This window comes from Xiphophorus maculatus, chromosome 7 (assembly GCF_002775205.1).
Source record: "Xiphophorus maculatus strain JP 163 A chromosome 7, X_maculatus-5.0-male, whole genome shotgun sequence".
NCBI lineage: Eukaryota > Metazoa > Chordata > Actinopteri > Cyprinodontiformes > Poeciliidae > Xiphophorus > Xiphophorus maculatus.
Window position 1 is genome coordinate 1,858,456 of NC_036449.1, and position 27,956 is coordinate 1,886,411.

At 39.6% G+C, this 27,956-nt stretch overlaps 4 protein-coding genes across 5 annotated transcripts; all 4 read right to left on the minus strand.

Moving 5' to 3' along the window:
- Positions 1 to 9: 9 nt before the first annotated feature.
- On the minus strand, positions 10 to 13,869 carry LOC102225724. Of its 2 annotated transcripts, none has more exons than XM_023336749.1 (10): positions 13,705 to 13,869; positions 11,149 to 11,582; positions 10,938 to 11,072; positions 9,669 to 9,859; positions 8,323 to 8,478; positions 7,741 to 7,828; positions 7,333 to 7,538; positions 7,158 to 7,244; positions 1,313 to 1,391; positions 10 to 268 (listed from the first exon to the last, which is right to left on the minus strand). In XM_023336749.1, the coding sequence occupies exons 2-10, from the start codon at positions 11,567 to 11,569 to the stop codon at positions 27 to 29; spliced, it is 1,605 nt and encodes a 534-aa protein (XP_023192517.1). In that variant the 5' UTR covers positions 11,570 to 11,582; positions 13,705 to 13,869; the 3' UTR covers positions 10 to 26. The 2 variants fall into 2 exon arrangements, with proteins under 2 accessions (XP_023192517.1, XP_005805352.1); XM_005805295.3 differs by having other exon boundaries at positions 9,669 to 9,877.
- Positions 13,870 to 15,246: 1,377 nt separating this feature from the next.
- On the minus strand, positions 15,247 to 16,557 carry LOC102225989 (trace amine-associated receptor 13c-like). The gene is made up of 2 exons (XM_023337567.1): positions 16,385 to 16,557; positions 15,247 to 16,066 (listed from the first exon to the last, which is right to left on the minus strand). The coding sequence occupies exons 1-2, from the start codon at positions 16,555 to 16,557 to the stop codon at positions 15,247 to 15,249; spliced, it is 993 nt and encodes a 330-aa protein (XP_023193335.1).
- A 2,436-nt stretch (positions 16,558 to 18,993) lies between these two features.
- Positions 18,994 to 20,306, minus strand: LOC111609379 (trace amine-associated receptor 13c-like). Its single transcript, XM_023337550.1, has 2 exons — positions 20,134 to 20,306; positions 18,994 to 19,813 (listed from the first exon to the last, which is right to left on the minus strand). The coding sequence occupies exons 1-2, from the start codon at positions 20,304 to 20,306 to the stop codon at positions 18,994 to 18,996; spliced, it is 993 nt and encodes a 330-aa protein (XP_023193318.1).
- Positions 20,307 to 24,471: 4,165 nt separating this feature from the next.
- LOC102226249 (trace amine-associated receptor 13c-like) lies at positions 24,472 to 25,625 on the minus strand. The gene is made up of 2 exons (XM_023336580.1): positions 25,456 to 25,625; positions 24,472 to 25,291 (listed from the first exon to the last, which is right to left on the minus strand). The coding sequence occupies exons 1-2, from the start codon at positions 25,623 to 25,625 to the stop codon at positions 24,472 to 24,474; spliced, it is 990 nt and encodes a 329-aa protein (XP_023192348.1).
- Positions 25,626 to 27,956: the final 2,331 nt, after the last annotated feature.

The window sequence follows — 27,956 nt, forward strand, 5'->3', positions numbered from 1 at the left end:
TGACTCTGCTGTGTTTTACATGAAGTTCACTGTGAAATATGAACATCTGTCAGTAAAATGGCCCGCGGCGACTGGCTGATTTGATCATAGGAAGAGGAAGAAGATGATGTCACAGTGTGCTCGTGCGGGGACACGTTAGGGCCCCGCAGGATCAGGGAGGAGGAAGGAACGGCCGGCAGGACGGCAGGAATGGAGTTTCCAGAAACGGTGCTGAGGAAGCTGCTGGTGTGAGGAGATGATGAGTTCTGTCTCTGCTGGTTGTTGGAAGCTGAAACACAAGATGAGACCGATGTGTGTTCAATGCTTCACAAGGACAGAATTTTCAGAGAACAATCAGGCAGACAAATGTCACCAAACTGCTTCTGCTCCTAAAGCAGCCAAAGTGGTGCAGCTTGTTCCATTAGTGATCACTTTTCTGCCATTACTAATTTGCTTGCTAAATTTATATCTATTATATGTTAGAACTATGTTCAAATTATCCATTTTACTTGACTCCGGATCTGCTTGACATCATAAAGTTTTATATACAGTAACTGTAAATACTAGCAGGAAGAGATAAAAGGTTTTTGAGAGTTTTGTTGTAGTTACAATCCTTGAATAATATGTTAATATCATCTCTCAGTTCATCTCTGACTTACTGTCACAGGTAACATTTAACTGGTAATTGTCATGCATGGACATGTACTTAAAGAAACAGTTTATAGGGTTTTTAAGTGATGTTCTATCTATGGGATAAAAAAGTCACCAAATGAAATCAGCTTTATTCATGTTTTACACAGACATACTTTTCAAGGCTGTTGCTGTGACTTTACAGCGTTCCTAAAGGTTTTCCATGTAAAAGTTAGTTTGAGAATATCCCAGACTAAATTCTTGTGATTTTTTAGATTTTTACAACATTCTTGCCTTTTCAATATTCAAGTATTTACTTTGTCTCATTGTCTCAATATCAACTCAATATTTGTGAATTTATGAAACAACTCAATGCTGAGAATGATCTCCTATGTTTTCTTTTTCTTCTCTCTGTGTGTAGGTTTTGAAAGGGGCCAAAATTCTTTGCAAATATTTCTGTAGTAGCACCATAAAAACATTGATTTTAATAGCAAAAAATAAATAAAAAAATCACAAACACAATACTAAAAGGACTGATTTGTTCATTTGTTATGTCAGTAAATATTGACAAATATTTAAAATTATGATCTAAGTGCATTAATAAAAAAGCATTAATATGGCCCTATTAGAAATAGTCTGCTTCTTCTGTATCTGCAATAAAAGCTGCTTTCCAAGCTCACTGTGTAATCATGTCTTATCTTACCACATGGAGTGTCATGCTGCTGATGCTGCCTGCTGACAGAAACACCAGCCTGAGAGACAACAGCAGCGCCCCCTGGAGCCTGACAAAGGAACAAAACATGGAATTATTATTGCATCTTGATTTGCATTTTCTGTTGAGAAAAAAAATTAGCACTGCCCCAGCAATAAATGTTTTTGCTTTTTTTTTTTTTTACTTTTACACAATACTGTGAAACACTATTCTGCAAAATGCCATAACCTGTAACAATACAGCTTATGAGAACAATTTAGAACAGTATGGATATTAATGTGTTTACCACAAGTTGTTCTTTATTGAAGAATTTTCAAAGCTTGAAGTTAGACATCATGAAAGAGAAATTGGTGAAATGATTCAATGTCCAAATATCTGTTTGTTGTTCTCTGTAGGAATGACAGAAGAAGCAGCAACTAACTATCCAGACTGGAACCAATCAATCGGCAATACAGCGTCAGTAGGTGGAATATCTTTTTTTTAATGCTCCTTTAAATCAATAGAGCCTGTACTTTGATGGGGCTTTTAAAGTTTGATAAAAATCAAATAAATGTTAGGGACACATAATCTTTGAGACAACATCTATCAGAGAACTGGCAGCCAATTTTATGATCATCCCAGCCCACAACATTATTATGGATCAGGTCTCAGTTTAAGAGGTCTAATACATCAACTAGACAATTCCTGAAGAAATTTAACTGGGGCCTGCCAAAGTGTGCCCGTCGGTTTGGACCCAGCGTTCTCATGCTAAAAATTAGCATCAATGCTAAAGAAAGTTGTAATGTAATCAATAGCACGTGAAGAGTAACAAGTATGTTGATGAACCTGGGCTTGCACCATTCAGTATGTTGAAATTAGTGTACAAGCTAAAATTAGCCAAATGCTAATGTAGGCCTAAATGCTGTCAGTAGCATGTAGGGCATCATTAGAATGTTTTCTTAGATTGACTTCCTACATTCAGTGATGTAAACATGGCTAATATGTAAGAAAAATAGCTAAAAGCTTATTTTAGGGAATAGGCTAATGCTAATGCACTTGACCTAAGAGAGAAAGATAATACAGGCTAATATTATTGCACCGCCTATGGCGGTGCATTAACCAGGGGGGAGTATTAAGGCTTTTATTTAGAAATTTTAAGTAAGCTTCATTTTAAATGTCCAAACTAATCCCATGGGTAACACTGGTTGGTTAAAATCAGTTATATAATTTCCAAAACAGCAATTACCTGATGTAGAAAATGTCAAGGCTTTTATTTTGAAATGTTCATTAAGCTTAATTTTAAATGGCCACACTAACCTTGTGTGTAACAATGGTTGATTAAAATCAGTTATAAAATGCCCAAAACACAAGTAAATTCTAAAGGCAGGCTCATTCCTCTGTAGTAACTGACAGTTCTGCCATGTTGTAGTTCTGTAATAGTTAGAACTATAGTGATGCGTTTTTGTAGTCCTAATCAGCCGCTCTGCCCTGCTCCTTGTTCTGTTGCTATGGTAATGAAGCATGTCTGTCTAATTTATTGAGACTCAACGGTAGAAAATCAAACCTCGCTGCTGTTTCTACATCTACTGCAGACAACGGAGAAGTACACAGTAAGAGGAGCAGTTAGAAATACTAATTGACAGAATTAGCTGACAGAATTCTATCTGTTTGAGCCAGCCAGTTTGACTGAAAAAAGCAGTCCAAACAACTGTTTCCCATTCGGGAACCGTGATACATATTCGAAAATCGTTTGAAGGGTATTAGAGGGCTATTTGTCGTCTCCGATAGTCCTGCGATTCATATCTCAACCTCACTCACAGTAACAACAGTGATGAGACAAAAATGTTGTCCGCCGAGGTCTGAAATTTTTCAGAAATACATGGAAGTGATTCAGTGAGATCTGTCAGTTACCCTGGTGCGTGATTTCGCTCTGAAGCACCTCGTCAGAAAACAGTAAGACCTAGAGAAATTTCGAAAACATTTTACCGGAGCAGGCATGCGTATCAATGTCATGACGGAATTTGATATCGATAGTACGATATTTGTGGGCGTGACGGCGATTTCAAAATTGTTTTGGGGTCAAAAATACACTTCATTTCACACTAACGCAGTGGCAGTTTGTGTCAGTTACACTCTGCGTTTCGGCAGTTGGAAATTTTGCACGTTTTTCGCTTTTTACGTCGCCATCGTAACTCCGATTGCCACCAAAAGTAATAGCTCCCCTCCCGGCATCGAGCCGTACATTTTGATACCACTTTTGTGGGTGGGGACGCAACGGTACGAGCCGCATTAACGGTGATGGAAGAAGTCAGTCACTGCTCTCCTCATGCATTGCTATGGGCAGGCCCCACCTAGAGGAAATAAAGGGTGACAGAAATCGAGATAAGAAAGAGTTGATCAGAGTAAAATTGTTGGGACGATGAAAGGTTTGGAATGACTGAGAGATAAAGAACTGACTGGTGGGAGAGGTGGAGACGTGAGTCACCGTGGGTCTGAAACTGAATATGTTACGATCCCGAAAACAAGTAAATGGACCCCCCAGCGCTCCCTTTGCCCAGTGTCTGGATCTGGGTTGGGTAATTGTGGGGGAAGTATGCCTCAACGCTCATAAGCCAACTGTCAACATCTACAAAACGCACATTCTGTCCAACTGACGTCCATCTCAAATTTACTCCTTGTCCTAACAGCATCAGCCTCAAAGAAAAACCATGCTACGGCTGGGAGCACAATAATAACTTGGTTAAACACAGCTCAAAACTTCATGCAGCAGAAGAAAAGCTTGGAGAGAAAATTTTTGAGCGCACAGAGACTGACAACCAGCGTGCCCTATCCTTTGAGGATGAAACATTCCTATGGATAATGGAAAAGGAAGTTCATCAGGATGAAAACAACAACTGGATTGCTCCTTTACCGTTCAAGTCCCCTCGCTGGCCACTTCCAAATGACAGAGATCAAGACTGTCTAGACTCAGGTAACTGAAATGTAACCTAAACAACAAACCCCAAATGAATGAACAGTTCTCAGAGTTTATGGACAAGCTGTTCAAGAACCATCATGCAGAGATCGCTTCACCCACCGTCGACAACACTGAATGCTGGTACCTTCCCATTTTCAGGGTATACCATCCCCAGAAGCACCCTCAGATACGGGTTGTTTTCGACTCTAGTGCAGAGCAGTGTGGTGTGTCACTCAACTCCGTACTGCTAACGGGCCCAGATCTTAATAATGCCCTCCTTGGTGTGCTGATTTGGTTTAGGAATGAGCTCGTTGCAGCCACTGCTGACATCCAGCAAATGTTTTACGGATTTCTCGTCTCACCAGACCACAGAGATTATTTGAGGTTTTTGTGGTATAAGGACAATGACTTGTCAAAGGAGGTCCAGGAGTACCGTATGCGGGTGCATGTTTTTGGTAACAGCCCGTCACCGGCGGTAGCCATCTATTGCCTACGAAGAGCCATTCAGAAAGGCAAGACAAAGTTTGGAACAGATATGAGACACTTCATTGAGAGACACTTCTACGTGGATAATGGATTGATTTCGCTTCCCACTGAATCAGCAGCCATCAACCTGCTCAAGCGAACATGTGACTCCTTGGCTGAGTCCAACCTCAAGCTCCACAAAATTGCCTCAAACAGTGTCTGAGTCATGCAAGCCTTCAAATCAGAAGATCTGGCCTCTGGCATCAAAGATTTGAGTCTTGGTGATGACCCACTACCAGATCAGAGAAGCCTAGGAATGTGCTGGGACATAAACACTGACTCATTCATATTCAAGGTAGCTGTTAATGACAAACCCTACAACCGCCGCAGGGTTCTCTCAGTAATTAACAGTATCTTCGACCCCTTGGGACTTGCATCTCCAGTCACAATAAAAGGCAGGCTTTTGCTACGTGAACTCTCAAATGGAGTTGAAAACTGGGATGCTCCTCTCCCTGCAGACAAAATGGACACATGGGAAACATGGAAAGTATCCCTCCAAGACCTGAGCAGCCTGAGAGTGCCACGCTACTATGTGCCAGGATGTGCCAGATGTCTTTCCAGACAGAAATATGTGATAACTCTCACTAGAGCCTGATAAGGAGAAATCCTGATCATGAAAATCGGCGGAATCAGAGGAATCGGAGGAAATGGAGGAATTGGAGGAATCGTTCCCTACTACAATATCCTCTTCAAGGAAATCAAGGATATTATCATCTGAAATCTCACAGCAAACGTCCTCAGGGAAGTTTGCTGCTTTCTAGCTGGAGAAAAATCAAAAACATACGAATCGAAAATATCGTACTCAGAGACGATATTGCACTCGTCCTGAGAGCTAAGTTGTTTCTCTGAGCAATCTTCCCCAGCCAGGGAAGGGTTGAAAAGAATGGCATCAAAATCGTCGTACTCCGTGCATTCGTCCCGATAGCTGCTTGTTTCAAAAGTGATTCCCGGAAGCAGTTTCTTAAAAACTTTCCTCACTCCTGTGGTGATCAAATATCTGGCCCCAAAAGTCAGGGGAAAAAACATGGTGGTCAAGACCTCTTCCATCCTAAAAATAGTTGAAAAACATTGTGCTGAGAGTCAAAGAGTTGCTTGTAGAATACCTGATGCTTTGAGATGGAAGCATTCATAATCTCAGGAATGTCTTGCTTCTGATCGTTGCTATGGAAATGGTCAGATCAGTTCTGAATGACTCAAACTATTAACCCTTTGCAACTGCGTCACTTAATCATTTGAGGCGAATGATTAATCATGACGGACGTCAGAAGTTTATATTTCAGGAGGCTGGGGGTTAAAACAGGGATTTTAATAGTTAAATATTAAGTTTAGATTGACAATAGTATATTAAAATCATCAATTTAAGTAGGTTTTTTATCATTCCATCAGGCTTAAACATTTGAATCATACTTGACTTAAAAAGATCTTAAAAGTAAAATTAAATGTAACTTACAGGCATTTGCTGCTGGTGTTGTTGTAAAATGTGACAAGAAACTTTGCCTACTTGGAGAAGAGCTACAAAGAAATAATTTTGGTTTAATAATTTTACATGTTAGCATAAGTAAAGAATAAAGAATGATCCCAAAGAAATGATGCTGCCGCTCCATATTTGATGGGTTGTAAACAACCCACTCCAACACATTCGTTCTGTACGCTGCGGAAATGAAAACATTAGACACAATACTAGAAAATTCCTGAAGAAATTTAACCGGGGCCTGCCAAAGTGTGCCCGTGGTTTGGACCCAGCGTTCTGATGCTAAAAATCAGCATCAATGCTAAAGAAAGCTAAAATAGTATGAGGAGAATCACAAGAATGTTGACTAACATGGACATGCACCATTCAGGATGATAAAGTAAATGTATCAGCTAAAATTAGCGAAAATGCTAATGTTAGCGTGATTGCTATCAGTAGCATGTGGGACATCACTAGGATGTTGTCTATAATTGACTTCCTCCATTCAGTATACTAGACATGGCTAATAAGTCAGGAAAATAGCTAATAGCTTATTTAAGCTAAAAGGCTAATGCTAGAGAAAAAGATAATGCAGGCTAATATTATTAACCTGAGGGGCATATTGAGGCTTTTATTTTGTAATTTTCAGTAATACATTAAACAGGTCTGGTCCCAGCCACACGGAGCACTGATGGTGTAAAGAGAACGTAGATTGTGGACGAGGTTTAAATGAGGAACCTTTGTCTAACAGGCCAGTTACACAGAGAGAAGCTGGGATAAATCATTTAGCTTGAAAACTGTGTGTGAAAACATTTTTCCACCTACATCCAAATCTGGAAACAGTATAAACAAATTCATATTTAGAAGTTTGTTTGTGTGCAGGACAGCTGATGTGTCCACAGTGTAAGAAGCCAGTTTGGACTAACCTGAGTCTGGTTCAGACAGGCCTGCAGTTTCCTCTTGGCTCTCCACCTGGCTACCCTCAGCCTGGTCTTCTCTCGACGCTCACGCACCTTCAACGACATAGCCTCATCATAATCCAGTACGACGTTTCCAGAGCATAAAAACCATATTTGTCCCAGGATTAAAAAGCTAACTGACCAGGTCTGCCAGCAGCGGCTGAGGCAAGCTTTTCTCCAGCTCCCGCCGCCTGTTCAGGTTTCTCCTCCGCAGCTCGTTCCGCCGCAGTTTGTATTCTTCGTACAGACTCAGGTCTTTGGTCCAGGGCCGCACCGCCTGCCGGGGCAGACCGCCGGGCTGCAAGGCTGCAGCAGAGGGCAGGGAGCCGGCCAACTGAGGCAGAGTATCTGAGAGGGAACACACAACATTGTTCCTTCCATTATGGAAGATTATTTTTTACAGATCATACTTCTGCCTAGTCCAGTATTATGTTTATAATGTGATAATGTAGATGTAATGTGAGATTTTTACTCCAGTAGTATTGTTTACTGTGCAGTGATAATAAATAAATTTAATCTAATCAAAACACACACACAGAGATCTACTCACAGATGCAGGATCCAGCTGGGCTGAAATCAGATCCCAGGTGGATCTGACCTGCTGACGGTCGTGTTGGCTCGGCCGCCCTCCTTGGGGTCTGCAGGAGGAGAAAGAAAGAAAATCTACATCCTATTGACTGGTTTTCACTTTGGTGACGATGGACTGCATCTGAGGACGTTTGTGTGTTAATGTGCGGTGACACCGCACATCACCAGGTATGAACGTGATTATTGGTATTTATTTCCAAATTTACTTTCTACTGCAGTACATAGTGTTACCACAAGGGGACAAACCTTGAATTGGAGTTAGTCCTTCTACCACATGCCATAATCTCCTCCCATCATCCTCCCACAGCTTTGTAGCAGTTGGTGAGGTGATGGGAGTGTTCCTACAAACAGCACTACATGTGAAGTTACAGGAAAATTTTGATCACGGAATCACAAAACGTAACTGTGTCAATCTAAAAACCAAAGCAGAATGATTTCTAACACAGCCGGTGTTACAGCCGCAGTATGTAAATGTAAATGCATGTAAATTTGGATTTGTATTCCCTCCACAACAGTAAATAAGTGAGCAGGGACTACTGGTCACCTCTGGCTGTGGGGGTGGACCGCGCTGCACCTGGCAGTCCAGCAGCAGGGTGGCCATCACTTCCTGTTCCTCTGCTGGCTCCTCCTTAATACAGATCACCTCCTCTTCTTCTTCCTCCTCTTCTTCTTTTTGTGACAGCTGGACCTCCTGCTTCACCTGAAGACAATCAGCACCATCTGAGGAAATTTTCAAGATTCTAATTTGAATCCTTAAGTATTTCTGTGAATAATGTACTGTAATTTAGTAGTATGACCAAAGAAAAACACACAGGTGTTCCAAGCAGAACACTTCAGACTCAGATGAAACAAAGCTCACCTGCAACACTGACTCAGGTATTTTGTGGCACCTTTTCTTTTTGAATTACCCAACATTAATGTCAGAATGGCTTGAGCTATGTAAATGTTTTTCTTATTTATTGAAACTGTCGAACACTAAGCAACAAATACATTTCAAACCAGATATTATCATCCACTGTAAAAAAAAAATCTACCTTTTATTCTCGCTGACTGACATTAAATCCACCCAAAACTTTCCAGTTCAACATCAGTTAGAATCAGAGTTGGGCAGTGACTTGTTACATTTACTTAATTACATTTACTATAGTAAATTGTAATAGTAATTGAGTACATTTCTACTCCCTAGTTGTTTGAAGAAAATTACTCTGGTTAAGACCAGAGTTCAGACTTCAGTCTTGGTTTGATTAAGTGAACTCTGTGGTGTGGTTCAAATGAATGTGTGAACGCCAAATGGACTGGAAACCGCTCCAATAGCAAGAAGCCAATACCAATAGCAAGAAGCAGGGCATTCTGGGTAAATACAACCACAACAAAACCACAAGGCTAGCGCTAGCGAGCGAATTGGGTCATGGTCTCTCACCAAAGACAAAGGAGAAATTCTACAACTGCTAAAATCTACTCCATTCTTGTTTGTATTTGGTGAAGTCTTCTTCAGAGTTTTTTATGTTGCTTCTTTCAGTGGTTCTTGGTGCAACGCCACCACATGCAAGGAGGGGAACAGGTTTTCTCAAAAGGTTTGTTTTTTTGACCCAATGCAGTGAGAAGGTGAGACATTCCAGCTGAAAATAGAACAAATATTGCAATTTTGGTCCCTAATTGAGTCAACTGGACTATTGGGTGTGAAAACACCATAAAAATGTTCTCTCATTATTTTTGGTTTACCAAACAGAGATAATGGTAACCCTATACTGATATAAACCTTAGTAGCAAAACCTCAAAAAGGCCACATCTCTTCTTGTAGATGTAAATATTTGGTTTCAATCCAAGGTAAACCTTTTCCTGTCCAGCTTAAAACAAAACATGAGCTAATTACTGGATGTGTGCTGTCACCTCTGGAGCAAAAGAGGGCAGCATGGAGCTGTCAACCTCTGGGGACAGTGGGACAGGCGCTGGCTGTTTCCCTGACAACAACGTCAGGGTCCTAATGGAATCAGGAGCCTCGGCACATCGTTCTGTTGTAGGCTGCATGGTGACGGTCCATTCCACCTGGTCCACATCCTCCCTCTGAGGTCCATCATGCACTGAGTGATGAAATAAAACTGCATAAGAAACAAGAGGTTTTAGTCCAGATCCTGTCTGACCATTAGACAAACTTCAGCTCACATCAGAGAAACTACAGGTGGAGAAATGCATCGTTCAGCAGAGCGGTGTGCAGCAGCAGCATATATACCTCCTATGCCTAGGCCTGTCACAATAAATCAATTAATCACATGATAAATGAAAAGAACTCAATCATTTTCACTTGCTTGATGTCAGGTCTAAATACCTATTAAACAAACACAGGAAAGACAAGAGAGTTAGATTCTTTGTTTCTCGCGAGGAGAGCAGACAGAGATGTGCTTTCAGTTACAAATCTCCAACCTGCTCTGAAACACATCTGTCTGTTCCTCTCTTTTATTGTTCTTAGGATCCCTCTCACAATGAGCACTGCAACTCTATGGGGTGGGGTCAAAGCATTTTAGTTGCAGTGCTAAAAGACAATCACTAAACTAAACACATGTTATCTACAATCTAAATCCTTCTTGCTCCAGGCACGGCGTCAAATAGGACACGTTGTATAGCTTCAAAGCTGGCACAGAGCAGAGTTTATTGCAGGACTGTAAAACTCTGCTGGGAGCAACTAACACCTCTGTCTTGTAGGAAGTCCTGCAGGGCAACAGCTGCTGAGAGTAGCTGTCACCCCTATTTCCCAGGGAAGTCTCAAGAAAGAATCAAAGTTATTTAACACACAGAAACATTATCTAAATGTAACTACAAGGCTACATGATACAACAAATATTTGATAATTACTAATAATACAATTTACCCAACACTTGATTTATTGTTTTTCTCGTTTCTCTCTCTTTTTATCAAAAACTGAATGATAAAAGTCTTCAGTCTGGTGTTTTGGTCTTCTTGGTTTTCTGTATTTATTTTGGATATTTCAAATGTCTTCCAGTTCTACTGTTTAGATATTCATTAGAATTTAAAGTTTATTGATCCTTGAGAACGTGTTCTTGCATTTCTATGCCATTATTTCTAGTACACAACTTGAAAATGGTCTCAAAACAATATTATCGTTTATCGCAATAAGTTCTGGGACAATTTACTGCGCTGTACCTGCGCTGCTGTCCACAGACTCGCCCACAGTGAGTGTGAGTGGAAGCAGCAGGTCCGATGAGTCGGAGCTCGTCGCATCTGAAGGACAGCAAACTCTGACTGCTCGTCTGCTTGTGCTATCTGACGAGGTGCATTCTGGGAACAAAACCGAAGCGAGCAATGAGACTCTGAAGGCGCTGAGGCAAAACATACACACCTCACATGTTCACACCTTGGCTGCTGCTAAACAGTACTTCCTCTGCAGACTTGTGAGCTGGACGGGGTACAGGCAGCTCTGCCTTCCCCCTCTGCATGCGGGTGAAGGCGGGCGGCTGGACACGGATCAGCGCGGAGGCTGATGCCCTCTGCTGCAGCTCCTCCTCCACTCCCTGCCTGTAGTACTTGAGCTTCAGCTCGGTGTAGTGCAGCTTGGCTCGGATGTTGTCGTTCTCCTTCTCTTTCAGGGCCTTCTCCCTCTGCAGCGCCATGACGTCCCTCTTCATCACCACCACCTGAGCCTTCAGTTCCTCAAACTTCACTCCAACCACTTTGAGCATCTCGGCCAGCACCGTCTCCACCGCCGTGTTCACTGCTCGCTCCACCACCGTGCCCATCTGACCCCGGATCAGAGACACGGCTATGCTCACATCCATCTGAGAGATTTACCTGAATGTAAACAGCAGTTTAGAGGAGAAAGAAAATCTTTATATTGGTAAAATAATATGAATATGAATGCATGTAAAGTAAAATAATAACTGAGATAATCCTGGTGGCTGTCTACTCATTGGGACTGCAGCTTTCTGGCTGATTACAAATCTTTAAAAAGCCAGTACAGATTTTTCATTGAAAACAGTGTGGTGACTATTCTGAATGCAGATGTGCAGAAGTGACCTGGTGGGCAGGTCAGCCAATCAGCCCTCTATTACAGCAGAGCAAAAGGGGACAGAGGCTGATTTTCAGACCTTTATGAAGGTAGATTAGATCAGTAACAATGTAATAAGTATGAGCTTGACTGCCGATCAACCAAAATTAAGAAATCAGGGCGGATTTATCAGTGCATCCCCACTATTTATACAGCGGAAAACAAATATGCAGATTTCAGAAATCTAGAAATGATTCCACTAAGTGAGAAAGGGTCTCATTCTGAGGACAAATGAGCATGGTTCTTATCAAAAACACATCATTTTGCAAAAAAAAAAATAATATTGAAAACTGATCAATTTGCACACAATCTTCCTGATATAAAATATTGATATCACTATTCTATAGAATTCAGCAGGTGTTTTAATTTATCTTTTAAATGACCATCTATATTTAAAATGGCTTTCTATTGGGAGCAAAATTAAGATTAAGATTATTGCCATTTCCGCATCAAGGTACTTGTTCCCAACCAGCAACTCTAATCAAAATAAAGCTTTTACTTTTTAAATGAGGCAAAAAGTTATAATGCATTTATTGAACTGAAATAAATCTCAATTTTTAGGTGTTTGATCTTCTGCTCAATAGCCAGAGGTAACTAATAAATTGTTTGCTGATTTTAATCATCAGCTCTTTTATTGGTGCTTCCTTGCTCGTCATTAAATTACAAACCCAATCCCATCTATTACTGGTAAGGATTATTGATTCAGATAACTTCAGTCAGAAGTCAGAAAACTGCTGACTGCATTCATTGAGGGTCTTTGTAATTGTTGTCATATACATCAGCTTTATTTTGCATTTTAAAATACCTTGCAAAGAAAAATGCTCTAAAAATAAATCTCTATTTACTTAGATTGCTTACTCTTTAATGCCATCTGGTGGTCAGAATCTGAATGGCATCCCGTTGAATTTTAACAGCACATTTATATCAGTATTTGAAATACAGTATGATGACCTACAAAGGATTAGACTTGTTGCAATTTAATTACAAAAGCTAATTAAATTGCTTTTAATTAGCTAATTAAATAAACTTTTGTAATTAAATTACAAAATTAAATACAGTATTTGTATTTCAGATACTGTATTTCAGTATTTGAAATACAGTATGATGAACCACAAAGGATTAGACTTGTTGAAATGTAATTATTTAACCGTAGCATTATCGATCAAATATTCCAAATGATCCCGATGTCTCCAATTTGATTCTCAACAAAATTTGTTTTTGTGCAATAATAAAATAAATAATCTCTACCTAACTTAGTATCTGGAAGCAAAAACGCAAATAATTTTGTGTACTACGACAAAGAAATCCAGGCAGAAAGGGACTATAGTTTGTTACATAATGAAGAAAGTTCTGAATAATAAACACTGAGAGAAAGTTATGATTCACGTTAAATACTTTATTTGTGCTTTTGGATAATTGCAGCCGGTGTTTTTTGTTAATGATAATTAACAGGTTTCTGAAAGGCATGTTGACATGGAGAGCTGCTCCTTCAGTCATTTGAATTCGGTGAGAAACGATCAATTTCTGCGTCCCGGAAGCGTCAACATTCAGTCAGAAAAGCACCTTTACAATTCATACTGTCTGCGCTTATTTTACAAAGGCATTATTTCTGCCTTTGTAACTGCAAACTGTTTGTGACTGGAACAGTTTGCAGTATGTTTGCAATACACAGTCTACATATTTAAGACTGCAGACATATTAAGTCTGCAGTCTTAAATATGTTTGCAGTCTCAGACTTAAACATGATACAAAATCCAATATGTATATGGCAGCTATCAATAAAGCTTCTTTTCAAATTCCTTTACGTTAAAGATCCTCACAACTAAACAAGCTTCCTCTGTTTCTAATGGCCACAGCTTTACTTACCGTCAATATTCTCACACCAAGAGGCTCTATCGCTTCTAATCAGTCACCGCCTTATACTAACATTTATTTAGTCTAAAAACATCGTAAATAAATGAAAGACAGCTTTTTAAAAATGATATAGCAACGCATCAGCTGTTATGCAAAAGATTCTTCTTCTCGCTTGTGTTTTTCTTCTTGTGGTATGTAAGTATGTGGTAACAACTTAATAATGTACTACCGCCACCAGCTGGTAAGAAGCGTGAACTAAGATTGTAACATCTACTCGCCTCCCTGCGGATCATTTCCCTCCAGCTAGTAAAGCGCCACTCATCCTTTCCCTCTTTTCAGACTCAGCCTGTTATTTACAAACCCACATTACCCTGCAGCTCCTTCAGAACCCCAGTCCACCAGACAAACAAAATAAACCCTCTTTACTTACATCCATGTGTCCATTTCTGTTGGCCTACTTTCAGAGTGAAACTAGAAACATGACACAAGAAAAAACCTACTGAGCTGCAGTGGAACGGCTACTAGACAAAGAGAAACATATCACTCTGAGAAAAAGGAATAATACCTCAGCCTGAGCCACAAAGAGTGAGCATCTTTTTCTGTCATTCCCTCATCAAACATACCCAAAGTGTTGGTTTGAATCATTCATGCAACACTTTGGTTCCGTGTAAATCCTAAAATCTCCCATGACAGTCATTCAGGTGTGCCTTAATGCCTGTTTGTAAAATTCACCACCTCTCCTGGGGGGTTAAATCCACCTGCTGCACGCATTGGCAGTAATCAAGTAATTTGTATGCTGTTTCTTTTTAGGACCTTTTGGACAACCATTCAATGCCTAGTGATTAACCATACTTGACTGGTAGAATCAAGTCAGAAATCTTAGGACTGTCTGTCCTTGAATCCACTTGTGGCCCCCAAAACTCTCTGAAACCATGACAAACAAAGCATGAGGAATATTTCCAGGGCAGTACCTGAGAGAGACTGACTGTGGATGGCTAATGATTCCTGATAGTCACGTGGTGCCTTGACTTGCCTAAAAATAAAAATGTCTTAAGCTATGAACACTTTCATAAATAATTTAATGGTCATAACTAATAATGGTTACATATGCCAAACATTTCTGCAATCCTTATTGCACAACAGTTCTGATTCCCTTATGGCACATTATACTTTCTTTATGTTTTTCACACACACACACACAAAAAAGACAGTTCGTGCTAAAGGCAGGGTACACGCTGGACAGGTCGACAAACAACTATGTACACCTAAGGACGCACAGGGAGAACATGCAAACTTCATGCAGAAAGATCCCGGGTCGGGAATCGAACCCAGGACTTTCTTGCTACAAAGAAACAATGCTACAAACTTCACCACTGTGCAACAACAAAATGAAACAAAGTTTTAAAAGCATTATCTACATACGTAGATAATCTGTTCAAAATGTCTAAAGTGAATTCAGATATAACTTACTGTTAGTGTATTTTGTCATTTCTCCTTTAATTTATTCAAAATATGAACAGCAACATTTTGTTAGCTAATTTGCAGCTCTTATATCTACAGTATGTTAATGTCACAGGAGCTGGGCTGCAAGATTTGTAGTGTTAGAATGAATTTAAGACACTTCCTAAACCAGGGATAGAAAAAAGCGTAGATAAGTGGATTCAGGCATGAATTAAAATAAAATAACCAGATCCCAAATGCTGAAAGAAAATCATTGAATGAAAAATTCAGTCCTGCCAAAGCCGGATAGAAATAAGGACAGAAGCTAAATATAAACACAATTACAACAACACCAAGAACTGTAGCTGCTTTTCTCTCAGACTTCTTAGCAGTTATGCCAACTGAACCTTGTATCCTGACAGCTGCAGTTTGAGACCTCATGGCCCGAGCCTGAGACACAGCCACCACAAACACTCTCATGTACAGAACTATAATAACTGTAACAGGAGTAAGAAATGTGAATACGACATCAAAAGCTTGTACAAGAAAATCAACCCAAAGTACACACTCCCCATAACAGGAGTTATATCTGTCTGGATCTATCAAATGGTCTTTCATTATCACACCATTGTAAAATGCAGAGCAGCCCCAACACAGACAGATACAGATTTGAACTCTTCTTTGTGTCACTTTAACATGGTAACTCAAAGGGTCACAGATGGCTATATATCGGTCAACTGATATGAGCACCATGTTTCCTACTGAGGCAGATGTGAGGAGAAAAGAGGTGTAGTTAAAGAGAGAACACATGAGGCTTCCCAAAATCCAGCAGCCTCCAGTCAGCAGGATTCTAATGGGCATCAGCAGCAGTCCAACAAGGAAATCTGAGACAGCAAGAGAAAGGAGGAACAGGTTGGTGGGAGTGTGGAGCTGCCTGGAAGAAAAGAAAAGCAAAAATCAGCACAGCAATAACTTCAAACATCATGTCACAAGTGATACAAAATGTACAATTGTACATTTTCACAAATAGAAAGGAGACATACACCACAAAACAAAACAGAACTACACTTAAGCTGCAGTAACTGTTTGTATAATGGTCTAGAAATTGGACAAATACCCAAAAACACTACATAGCTAAAAAAAAAAAAAAAAAAAACTATATAAACCAATTTAGTAATGAACCCACTGATGACAACACAAAGAGCAGGAAACAATATACACAGTGATGCATTATTTCAGTTTATGATAATGCCTGAAGTGGGAGACAGAGATGATGACCAGCAAGTTGAGAGTCACAGTCAGTAAAGACACGCAGGACAGCATAACGTAAAGCAAAATGTTCTCAGAAGGAAAGTGCTGGGTCCTTCTGCAGGAAGTGTTGATTAGCTGTGGAAAGCACAGCCCAGCTTCATTCAGAGCCTCCATCATCAGAGAGAAAACAGCAGCTGAGCTGCTTCTGTGGTCTGCTGACTGTCTGACTAAATACTGTTTTATAGGACCTGCTTATTTTCCTCCTCCCCCTTTCAAAAGTAGTGTATTGGTTGCATTGGCTGAAACATACATGTCTGTCATGTAAGTCTTTCAAAATTAATATGGCTGACATAACTGCACTCCCTCCCAGGTCTTCTGTGCCCAAGATTGCTTAAAACCTTGAATACATGAAGCTATTGAGGGTAATATTCTGAATTTTTTATGCTTTCTCTATATTAAATTAAAGACTTTAAGGCAGGATGGGATTGTTCTGTTGGCCGTCAACACTTATGACTCAGACTGGGTAAATGTTGGAGAAAACACTTTGAGTTTTGCATTTCTTCTCAGTATAACATCTCTTATAAAGGAGAACAAAATGTCAATGTGAATTCTTGCCTCCAAGTGCTAAATGTGTGAGGGACAATGTTCATTAATTTGTATATCATTACGCAGAAAAACTGCCATCAGTGATTTTTAGTAACATGGATATCTGCGGCCTGCTTGTCGGCTGCTTGAAAGATGGATGACCTGAGGTCTGATTGAAAACACTGTCCTACTAATTTTAAATCCAAAAATTTATGTGCTTCTACTTTCAGGAAATTGCCAGATTGACAGACATATCGACTGTACAGGAGATATATCTGCTGATTTGCTCTGACTGTCTCCCTGACAGTCCCCTTGTCCGACTCTTCAACCTCAATCTGCTAATAACTATACTTTACATCAATGACTGAGAACTACTTGGATCCATTTGAGGTGAATGTCTCCTCTTCATTTGGGAGTGAATAAGCATCCTTAACAGTCTGGAGGTTATGTGTCCTGTAATGAATACAGAGGCAGACATCCTCATTCTTTTCCTCTCTCTACCACTACATATAGAAGAAGAAGGGGGTGAAGAAGACTCTTGACTAACTCCAGATTGCTGTAGCTCTTGCAGTTGCTTACAGAAGGCATAACCTCCCGATCATTAGGATGGATAGGGCTTGCCCTGTTTTTGAAAGGCGTGCCATCAGAATGCATAATCTGGTGTTTAACTTTATTAGCCCTGCCGAAGTCAAGGTCACTGTGTGCAAAGACCTCAGGAATGCTGTGGAACCTCTGCCTTACTCTCTTTTCATCAAATAGGAAGCTGTTCAAGCTGAAGCTCAAGTTAGTCTCCAGATTAGTGCTGAATGTCTGTGTATTCAAGTTGTTCAAGCTGTGAAAAGACTCTCCGAAAGGCACCGATCTTCCCAATGACATTTCTAGGGAAAGATGACATGTACAATTTAATTAGAAAAATACCACTGGGCTCTGTTAAGTTGCTGCAGCAGTAAGTGTTATGGAAATGTTCTATTCTAGATGAAGACACTGAATCAATAAAGTGACAGAGAAATTTGCATCTGTCTTTGTGTAGTTTACTCAGAAGGCATAACAGCATTTTGAAGTCTCTCGGGTAGTGATAGTAACATCAGAGAATGCAAGCAAGCTTTTTATATGCACACACCTACACACAAACACAGAGAACTGGTTCGGCGCAGCTTCAACAGCACATCTGGCAACTGTCTACTATCAAGTCCTCTGCAGACAATGTTCATATAAAAATAACCATCTCCCCTGTTCTTCTGAAAAACTTAATCAGCCTCAGGGAACATATGAAACACAAAGGTTATTATCTCACTGTGGCCTTGGACCTGATTTCTCACGCCAGGCACGCCTGCCCAAGGTCCAATATCATGTCCAATCCAAATTCTGTGTTCCAAATGCAGAGATCATTTTGAAGCTGAACATTTTCTCTGACTGTGAGGAAAACAATCTTCTGTCTCTGCATCTGATATTAGCAGAAAACTCAAACCTCCCCAGTTTGGTGGCAGCATCAAAGGTCAAGTCTCAGATCAAGGCTAAACAATTTATATATATATATATATATATATATAGAACAATAGCTTTGTTTTCTTCTCAGCTATAAACATCATCTATATTAGTTGCTTCTTTAGAGAGCCACTGATCTTTTGCATGTGAAGCAAAGTTGTGCTTCTTTCAGAATTGTTTTCATCAATTTATTGCTCAATGATCATTACAAATGTCTACTTTACTGTGTACGGCTTCTTTTACTATGCAGCACAGACCCTTAAGTAATTTGATAAATGTACATGTTTATTCTTTATAAATAGACACAAATGTTTGTCACACATCTGACTCACACATGTATTTCATGGTGTGAAATACTTGTGCATTTTACTTGGGCAGACAGAAGATTGTATTGCCTGTCAAAAAGGTATAAAATCCATCTAAGCATAACTTACTGTTGGGGTGTTTTTTGTATATTTTATTCTATAAATCATTAAAATATGAACAGCAACATTTTTTGTTTTTGCAAATTTGCAACTCATGTATACCTCTCTGTTAATGTCACAGTATGTTAATGTCACAGGAGGCAGGTTGCAATATCTCCAGAGTTAGAATGTATTTAAGACACTTCCTAAACCAGGGATAGAAAAGAGCGTAGATAAGTGGATTCAGGCATGAGTTAAAATAAAATAGCCAGATCCCAAAATTTGAAAGGAGGTCACTGGACAACAATTCCTGTCCTGCAAAAGCCGGATAGAAATAAGGACAGAAGCTAAATATAAACACAATTACAACAACACCAAGAACTGTAGCTGCTTTTCTCTCAGACTTCTTAGCAGTTATGCGAACTGAACCTTGTATCCTGACAGCTGCAGTTTGAGACCTCATGGCCCGAGCCTGAGACACAGCCACCACAAACACTCTCATGTACAGAACTATAATAACTGTAACAGGAGTAAGAAATGTGAATACGACATCAAAAGCTTGTACAAGAAAATCAATCAAAACTACACACTCCCCATAACAGGAGTTATATCTGTCTGGATCTATCAAATGGTCTTTCATTATCACACCATTGTAAAATGCAGAGCAGCCCCAACACAGACAGATACAGATTTGAACTCTTCTTTGTGTCACTTTAACATGGTAACTCAAAGGGTCACAGATGGCTATATATCGGTCAACTGATATGAGCACCATGTTTCCTACTGAGGCAGATGTGAGGAGAAAAGAGGTGTAGTTAAAGAGAGAACACATGAGGCTTCCCAAAATCCAGCAGCCTCCAGTCAGCAGGATTCTAATGGGCATCAGCAGCAGTCCAACAAGGAAATCTGAGACAGCAAGAGAAAGGAGGAACAGGTTGGTGGGAGTGTGGAGCTGCCTGGAAGAAAAGAAAAGCAAAAATCAGCACAGCAATAACTTCAAACATCATGTCACAAGTGATACAAAATGTACAATTGTACATTTTCACAAATAGAAAGGAGACATACACCACAAAACAAAACAGAACTACACTTAAGCTGCAGTAACTGTTTGTATAATGGTCTAGAAATTGGACAAATACCCAAAAACACTACATAGCTAAAAATATATATATATATATATATATATAGACCAATTTAGTAATGAACCCACTGATGACAACACAAAGAGCAGGAAACAATATACACAGTGATGCATTATTTCAGTTTATGATAATGCCTGAAGTGGGAGACAGAGATGATGACCAGCAAGTTGAGAGTCACAGTCAGTAAAGACACGCAGGACAGCATAACGTAAAGCAAAATGTTCTCAGAAGGAAAGTGCTGGGTCCTTCTGCAGGAAGTGTTGATTAGCTGTGGAAAGCACAGCCCAGCTTCATTCAGAGCCTCCATCATCAGAGAGAAAACAGCAGCTGAGCTGCTTCTGTGGTCTGCTGACTGTCTGACTAAATACTGTTTTATAGGACCTGCTTATTTTCCTCCTCCCCCTTCTCAGTACGGTGTATGACGCAATTACACACAAACAATAACAAACAATTGCAAAATAACTATTTTAATTTTATTCCATCTTAAGCTTTAACTTGATTTGGGTTTTTACTCTAAATGTAGTAGTGAAGAATATTTTCTTATGTACATGTTTGAGGTGACATGAACACACGCATGGTACCAAATGGAAGGACCTAATGAGAAAGGAAAATAATGTAAGTACCTCTAACTGCTGGGGACTTATTTAAGAGCAACATGAACAAAACAGAAGAGAAATACACATGAAGAAGAAATTGGTGGTCCTCACAGCTCAGAGCCACTCCAGCCTTGTAGCCATCATACACTGCCTGGCTAAAAAAAAAGTCGCCACCTGGATTTAACTAAGCAAATAGGTACAAGCCTCCTATTGGATAAGTGCTGCATAGGCGATTATCTTTCAGCTGGCAACAAGTTATTTAACCCCAGCTGATGCAATGAGTAACTCCTCATTTCTTAAACAACCATGGCAAAAGACACATCCTGTGGTCGTGGAAAAGACGTTAGTCTGTTTAAGAAGGGTCAAATCATTGGCATGCATCAAGCAGAGAAAACATCTAAGGAGATTGCAGAAACTACTAGAATTGGGTTAAGAACTGTCCAACGCATCATTAAAAACTGGAAGGATGGTGGGGAACCATCATCTTCCAGAAAGAAATGTGGTCGGAAAAAAATCCTGAATGATCGTGATCGGCGATTACTTAAATGTTTGGTCAAATCAAATCGAAGAAAAACAACAGCAGAACTCAGGAGTGTGTTTAATTGTGAACGCAAAAGCATTTCCACACGCACAATGCGAAGGGAACTCAAGGGGTTGGGATTGAACAGCTGTGTAGCCATAAGAAAACCTCTAATCAGTAAGGCTAACCAGAAAAAAGGCTTCAGTTTGCTAGGGAGCATAAAGATTGGACTCTGGAGGAATGGAAGAGGGTCATGTGGTCTGATGAGTCCAGATTTACCCTGTTCCAGAGTGATGGGCGCATCAGGGTAAGAAGAGAGGCAGGTGAAGTGATGCACCCATCATGCCTAGTGCCTACTGTACAAGCCTGTGGGGGCAGTGCTATGATCTGGGGTTGCTGCAGTTGGTCAGGTCTAGGTTCAGCAACATTGTGTGCCCAAAGAATGAGGTCAGCTGACTACCTGAATATACTGAATGACCAGGTTATTCCATCAATGGATTTTGTCTTCCCAAATGGAACGGGCATATTCCAAGATGACAATGCCAGGATTCATCGGGCTCACATTGTGAAAGAGTGGTTCAGGGAGCATGAGACATCTTTTTCACACATGGATTGGCCACCACAGAGTCCAGACCTTAACCCCATTGAGAATCTTTGGGATGTGCTGGAGAAGGCTTTACGCAGTGGTCAGACTCTCCCATCATCAATACAAGATCTTGGTGAAAGATTAATGCAACACTGGATGGAAATAAATCTTGTGACACTGCAGAAGCTTATTGAAACAATGCCACAGCGAATGCGGGCTGTAATCAAAGCTAAAGGCGGCCCAACAAAATATTAGAGATGCACATAAGCATTCTTTCCAGGTCAGAATGAACTGAAATGCTGTCATTCATGGCAACAACATTTCAAATAACATTTCCCTCCAACACCAGCAGCAAAACAGGTGACTTCCCATTAAGAGAGAGTGATGTCACCATGGGTGAAAGTAGTTTTAAATTCTTGCCGGTACTATGATGAAAATCATCAGGAGCTCATTGTGGGAACCAAAACAAATAAAAACATTAATATTTTCCTGTATGATACACTCCCTGTATGGATAGCGCAGAAAGTAAAAGCACTTCACTAGTGAAACAAACTACAATTTAGCCATACGGGGTGGAAAGTAATTCGTTACGTTAACATCTTTTGCTGTAATTATAGTTTGTCTAATTTGTCTTTTTAGTTGTTTACAAAACCTGAACTTTTACTTTTACTTGAATTTGTTTTGAGTAAAGTCACTCAGTTACATTTGAAATCATATCCATTAATGAGTAAAGATGGGACATGTGTATAACTTGTCAGGCTCTGCAAAATTGAATATTTCTGCATGTTACTACTCCCAATATGGTTTCATCTTTGTGTAATAATTACTGTGTTAAATCTGTTGTGTGTTTTGCTTGATTTGTGGTTACATTTAAATCATTTTAGAACCTACAAAACAGATACAAATCTACAAAGGAGCAAAATATACATGTACATTCTGTTTTTCATCACTCATTACCCCCAGTATTGGCCAATTCATTAAGTAGTCCTGACTAACTATTCACATTTTAAAATTAAAAGGTTCATATACAGTGGTGTGAAAAGTTCTAGCCCCTTTCCTGATTTTTTTTTTGTCACACTTCAGTTTTTCAGAACATCAACCCATTTTAAATATTAATCAGACAAGTAAACACAAAATATAGTTTTTAAAAATGGTGCTTAGTATTACAGTAGAAAAAAAATCCCAACCTAATTGGTCTTGTGTGAAAAAGTGATTCCCCCCTAAACCTAATAACAGGTTGGCCACCTCAGCAGCAGCAACTGCAGTCAAACATTTACAATAACTTGCTGTGAGTTTTTCCAGCTGTGGAGGAATTTTGTTCCAATCATCATTGCAGAATGGCTCTACTTTGGCTTTGGAGGGTTTTCTACCATGAATGGCCTTTACAATGTCATGCTACAGTATCTCAATAGAAGTGAGGTCAGGACTTTTGCTAGGCCACTTCACAGTCTTCCTTTTGTCTTTCTTCAGCCATTCAGACATGGATTTACTGCTGCATTTTGGATCATTGTCCTGCTGTAGAACCCAAGTTGGTTTCAGATTAAGGCCACTTCAGAACTTTTTGGCAGACAGTAAAAACCATCCAGTCCTGGGAAGCTTCTTCACTGTTCCATGTTTTCACTGTGTGTGGATAACGGCTCTCACAGTGGGTCGCAGGAACCCAAAACTGTAGAAATGACTTGGCAACCCTTTCCATGCTGGCAAACCTCAGTTACTTTCTTTCTCACTTGTCCCTGAATTTCTCTGAATCTCTGCATACATCTAGCTTTTGAGGATCATTTTGTCAGACAGATCCTGTTAAAGTGACGTCTTGACTGAGAACTGGTGTGCCAGTCTCTGTGTAGCTAGAGTTGTAAACCACAGTTATGTTTTAATGGGAAAGAGGGGAGTCGCTTTTTCATCAAGAGCATGTAGGTTTTTTTTCCTCCCCCTAATAAAACACACCTTCCCATAAACACTCCATTTTGTTTTTTTACTTGTGTTGTGTTTAATATTTAAATTGGTTTGATCTTCAGAAACACTGAAGCATGACAAACATGAACAAAAAGAGAAAATCAGGAAGGAGGTAAACACATTTACACACCACAGTAAATGTTTCTTTAGCATTCCCATGATGATTTAGTTCTTGGAATTGCTAGCAAGCTTTTTTACACATTTCCATTGATGTTGTTAATAATCCAATGAGGTTCAAGACTTAGACGTCTTCGCCATCGCTTTAATCTTTAGCTCCTCTCATGGAGCTGTGGCAGGGTTTCTTCAAAATGCTACTATTACTTTGAGCCAGAATAAACATGTTTATTAAATTTAAACATTCATTTAAATCTGAATCTACCAGGGTTGTAAAACATTTTGGGGACATTCATCCATTATCTTATAATGGTTATCCATAGTGTGGTCGCGACGGGTGCTGGTGCCTGTTTCCAGTGGCAACACAGAGACAGACAGGACAAACAATCACCCATACATTAAACACACATGCACGCAAACACACCCACGCATGCACAGAGAGGACATGCAAACTCCTGGGTTCGAATCTCCGGGCCGGGATTTAGATTAAAGTCAAAACTAAAGTCTGTTGCACAGCTAAACATTTGCTGAAACAGGGAGACAAGTTTAATTGCTGTTTTATTAACTTATTTTTTTCACTCAAAAGCAGAAGAAGAAATCCCTCTTGGATCTTTTTCATCATAAATAAAAATGCATTTTTTAAAACTAATAACCAAGAGTACACAGTTAAAATGCTACTTCATTTAATGATTCAGCTCTCTGATCAGTGTAGTATTTTAATATCAGAGGAGCCAGGCTTTAGTATCTGAAGTGAGACAATGAGCTTTATAGATTTTCTGAACCAAGGATAGAAGAAGGCATATATGACAGGGTTCAAGCAGGAGTTGAAATGTGAAAGCCAAATCTCAAAGGCTGCAGATGAAGCATTCACCGCAGTGTCAGTGCCTTCCAGGGTTGGGAAAAAATACGGACAGAAACAAAACAGAAACACAACTACAACAATACCGAGTGTTCTGGCTGCTTTCATCTCATTTCTCCTCACAGCTACAAGGCCAGGTTTGGCAGCTGCAGCTGTAATTTGGGAACGCAGCATTCGAGCCTGGGACAAAGCAACAACAAACACTTTGAAATACAGACATATGATGACAGTGATGGGCATGATGAAGGTGAAAATCATGTCAATTGTCCCTGCAATGTTACTAATGACAACCACACACTCTCCGAAGCAGGAGACGGACACTCCAGGTTTTACCAAATGATCATGTAGAAGAAGAAGCCTGTAAAAAACTGAGCCGATCCAGCACAGACTCACACAGACCTGCGCTGTGCTCTTAGTGACCTTGGTGGGGTAAAGCAGAGGGTCACAGACAGCTAAGTACCGGTCAAGTGCAATGAGAACCATATTCGCAACAGAAGCAGAGGTAATGATGTAATCTATAATGTAATAGAGAGTGCACAGGATGTTCCCAAGAAACCAGCAGGCTTCTATGTAGATGATTTCAACCGGCATCAGCAGGAGGCCCACCAGGAGGTCAGACACGGCCAGAGAGAGGAGGAGGAGGTTGGTGGGGGTGTGCAGCTGCCTGTGGAGAGAGGAGAACTTCAGAATAGCAAGGACTCACACCAGTATGCTAAAAAAAGAGATTAATAGCGACAACAAAACTAAATGTTAGACCATGAAACACAACATTACTGAAACAGTTTTTTGTATTTATACAAACAAATAATTTTAGATCGCTGTAAGTGCCTGAAATGGGAAATGGAAATGATGACCAGAAGGTTAAGGGCCACAGTGATGAGGGAGATGGAAGAAAGCAGAACATAAATCAGCATCACTGTGGAACGGGAGTGTGTTGGCTTCCTGCAGGAGGAGTTTAGCTGTGGAACACACAGCTCTGTTCCCTCCACAGTTTCCATCAGTAGACAGGAAAGCTGCAAACCTCTGCAAGCCCCAGACTCTAGCTCTTATAACCCTAGACCTTAAAACCCCTCCTCCTGGATTACCTGGGAAACATGTTTCTCTGTTTGTTATACACAAATTGGTAGGACTAGCATGAGCTTTTTACAATCCTGTGCAAATATACATATTAAAGGGCCAATATTATGTAAAATCGAATTTGAGATTTGCATTATGTTATAATGTTATTTTCTCATCAAAAAGATACCTGGAGTTTCACCTCAATGCTTTCAAAGCTACACATAATGCTTTGAAAAGTCTTAGAAATCCTTTAATCTCCCCTGGCAACCATTCAACTGTGCAAAACACATCTGTGGACCTAACTCCTCTATCAAGACACAGCTCCTCCTTAGCACTGCAGTTTTTGAGTTTCTGCCTCGTTGAACAGTTCTCTCTGTGACTCCCCCACTCAGCCACTTCAGACTAGCCAGCAGCAATTAGCAAACATCTGGTGGAAGTAGCTAATTATAGGAGCTACTTCTCAGTGCAACGCTGCTAAAAATGTTGTTAAAGTGTTAATAGAGGAGCCATGTTGGGATGACTTCCTGAAGGCAGAGTGTCAGAAAGAGAAGGAGTTTTTAAAGACACAGGGGCCCAATTTCAAGATGCTAAATATGTTAAATTAGGAAGTAAAATTTATTTTAAGTCATATTTGATATATACAACATTTTTATAACAGCTGAAGTTAACATAATACTTGATTGTGAAGTGAAATGGCACTATGTGACTGGATTTACTGCTTTTACTGCCCCTTTAATTATTTCATATTAAAATCAAAATTTGCAATGTATTTGTGATTTTGTGGGAAAGATCTGCTAAAAGTAAAAGATAATCATGAAGCAGAAGGAAAATAACAAACATTAAACAAAATAAAAATCAGAACATTGTATATTTTATATTGACTAATTCCCTTAGTTAATATAGAGACCATATTTTATTATGATGAAGACTAATTAAATATCTATGCTACAGTTTTCAGATTTATATTTGCAAATTTAAAAGCTGTGTGTGTAAATGTCTGATTACCATGAGACTGAGGAAAGAAGTGTTTACATATGTCACTCGTGAATTGTAATAAGTTTGAAAGTTGAGCTTCATAATTCAGAAAGAATCAGTGACAAAATACTGAGTAGACATCTTACAATCAACCTCTAAATATATGTTCATCAACTGATTCAATGTTTTTTAAGTACAGTAGGAATAAACCTCCAAACAGAAACAAAACTGTCTGAAAATAAAATAAATACTCAGGGAGAAGCTCACATGTTCTTGCAGGTTGCAGGGCATTTTTCTTCCTTCATGCTTGATGTGAGGCGCTTCCACAGAGTGGTGGTAAAATCGCACCATGCTAATCCAGGGTCATGACCCCCCCAACTTTATATTCAGGGGTGTGTGTTGAATTTATTTATTTTTTGGCCAGGGACAAAGACTGCAGAAGGGGTTCACTAAAATAGCAATTGTTTTTTGTTTTTTTTGCAATTTTATCTAAATTCATAATTGTAAATTCCAATGAACACTTAGCCAAAGCTTGAATGACAGCACTACTTACCAAAATAAAGCACAGGGGTCTGTTTAGTATGAAAGAACCATGCAGTAAATCTGTTTGTTACGGTTTTAGAGCACAAGAACATTTTTTCATTCAATTAGCCTGCTGAGCTTAGCGTTGTTCGGCTTTGTACAACTCTTTTCACCAACTTAAAGTGAACAGTTTAAATCAATATAGACTACATATTACAAATAACTGTTTGCCTCTATGTTTTTTTTTCCTTCATGGTCAAAATAGTATATCTTTTTTGTGCAGTAGTGTGAGGCTGCTTCTTAATATTATTAATGGTTGTTGTAAAAATACAAAAGGAGCATTTCCATCAACTACTGACATGAAGTGTGGACTGGAACATGGCATTAAAAATATATAAATTCTATTTCCTGCAGAATAGATTAGTGTGAAGTCTGAGGCTTACTTGGAGACTGTAATGTGAGACACTGATGTTTCCATTAAATAAGAAGTGCAATTAAGATTACACATTAGTAAGTTCATTCATGGTTTGCACCAGTGGTAACATCAATTAGTTTATCATGTAACTCGTGTGATGCAAAAAAAAAAGTTTTGTTTGCAGTTTTGCGAAATAAACTAATTTTAATAAGGCCAAAGAACCATACCCTGGTACCAAAACTTTTGATCAAAAATCAAGTTTTTTTCAGAATTGCAGAGTTTCTATTAATCAAATTTAATCTCGAAATGTCATATTGTGTATTTATGTGGTCAATGAAAACACAGATATTGGAGCAGT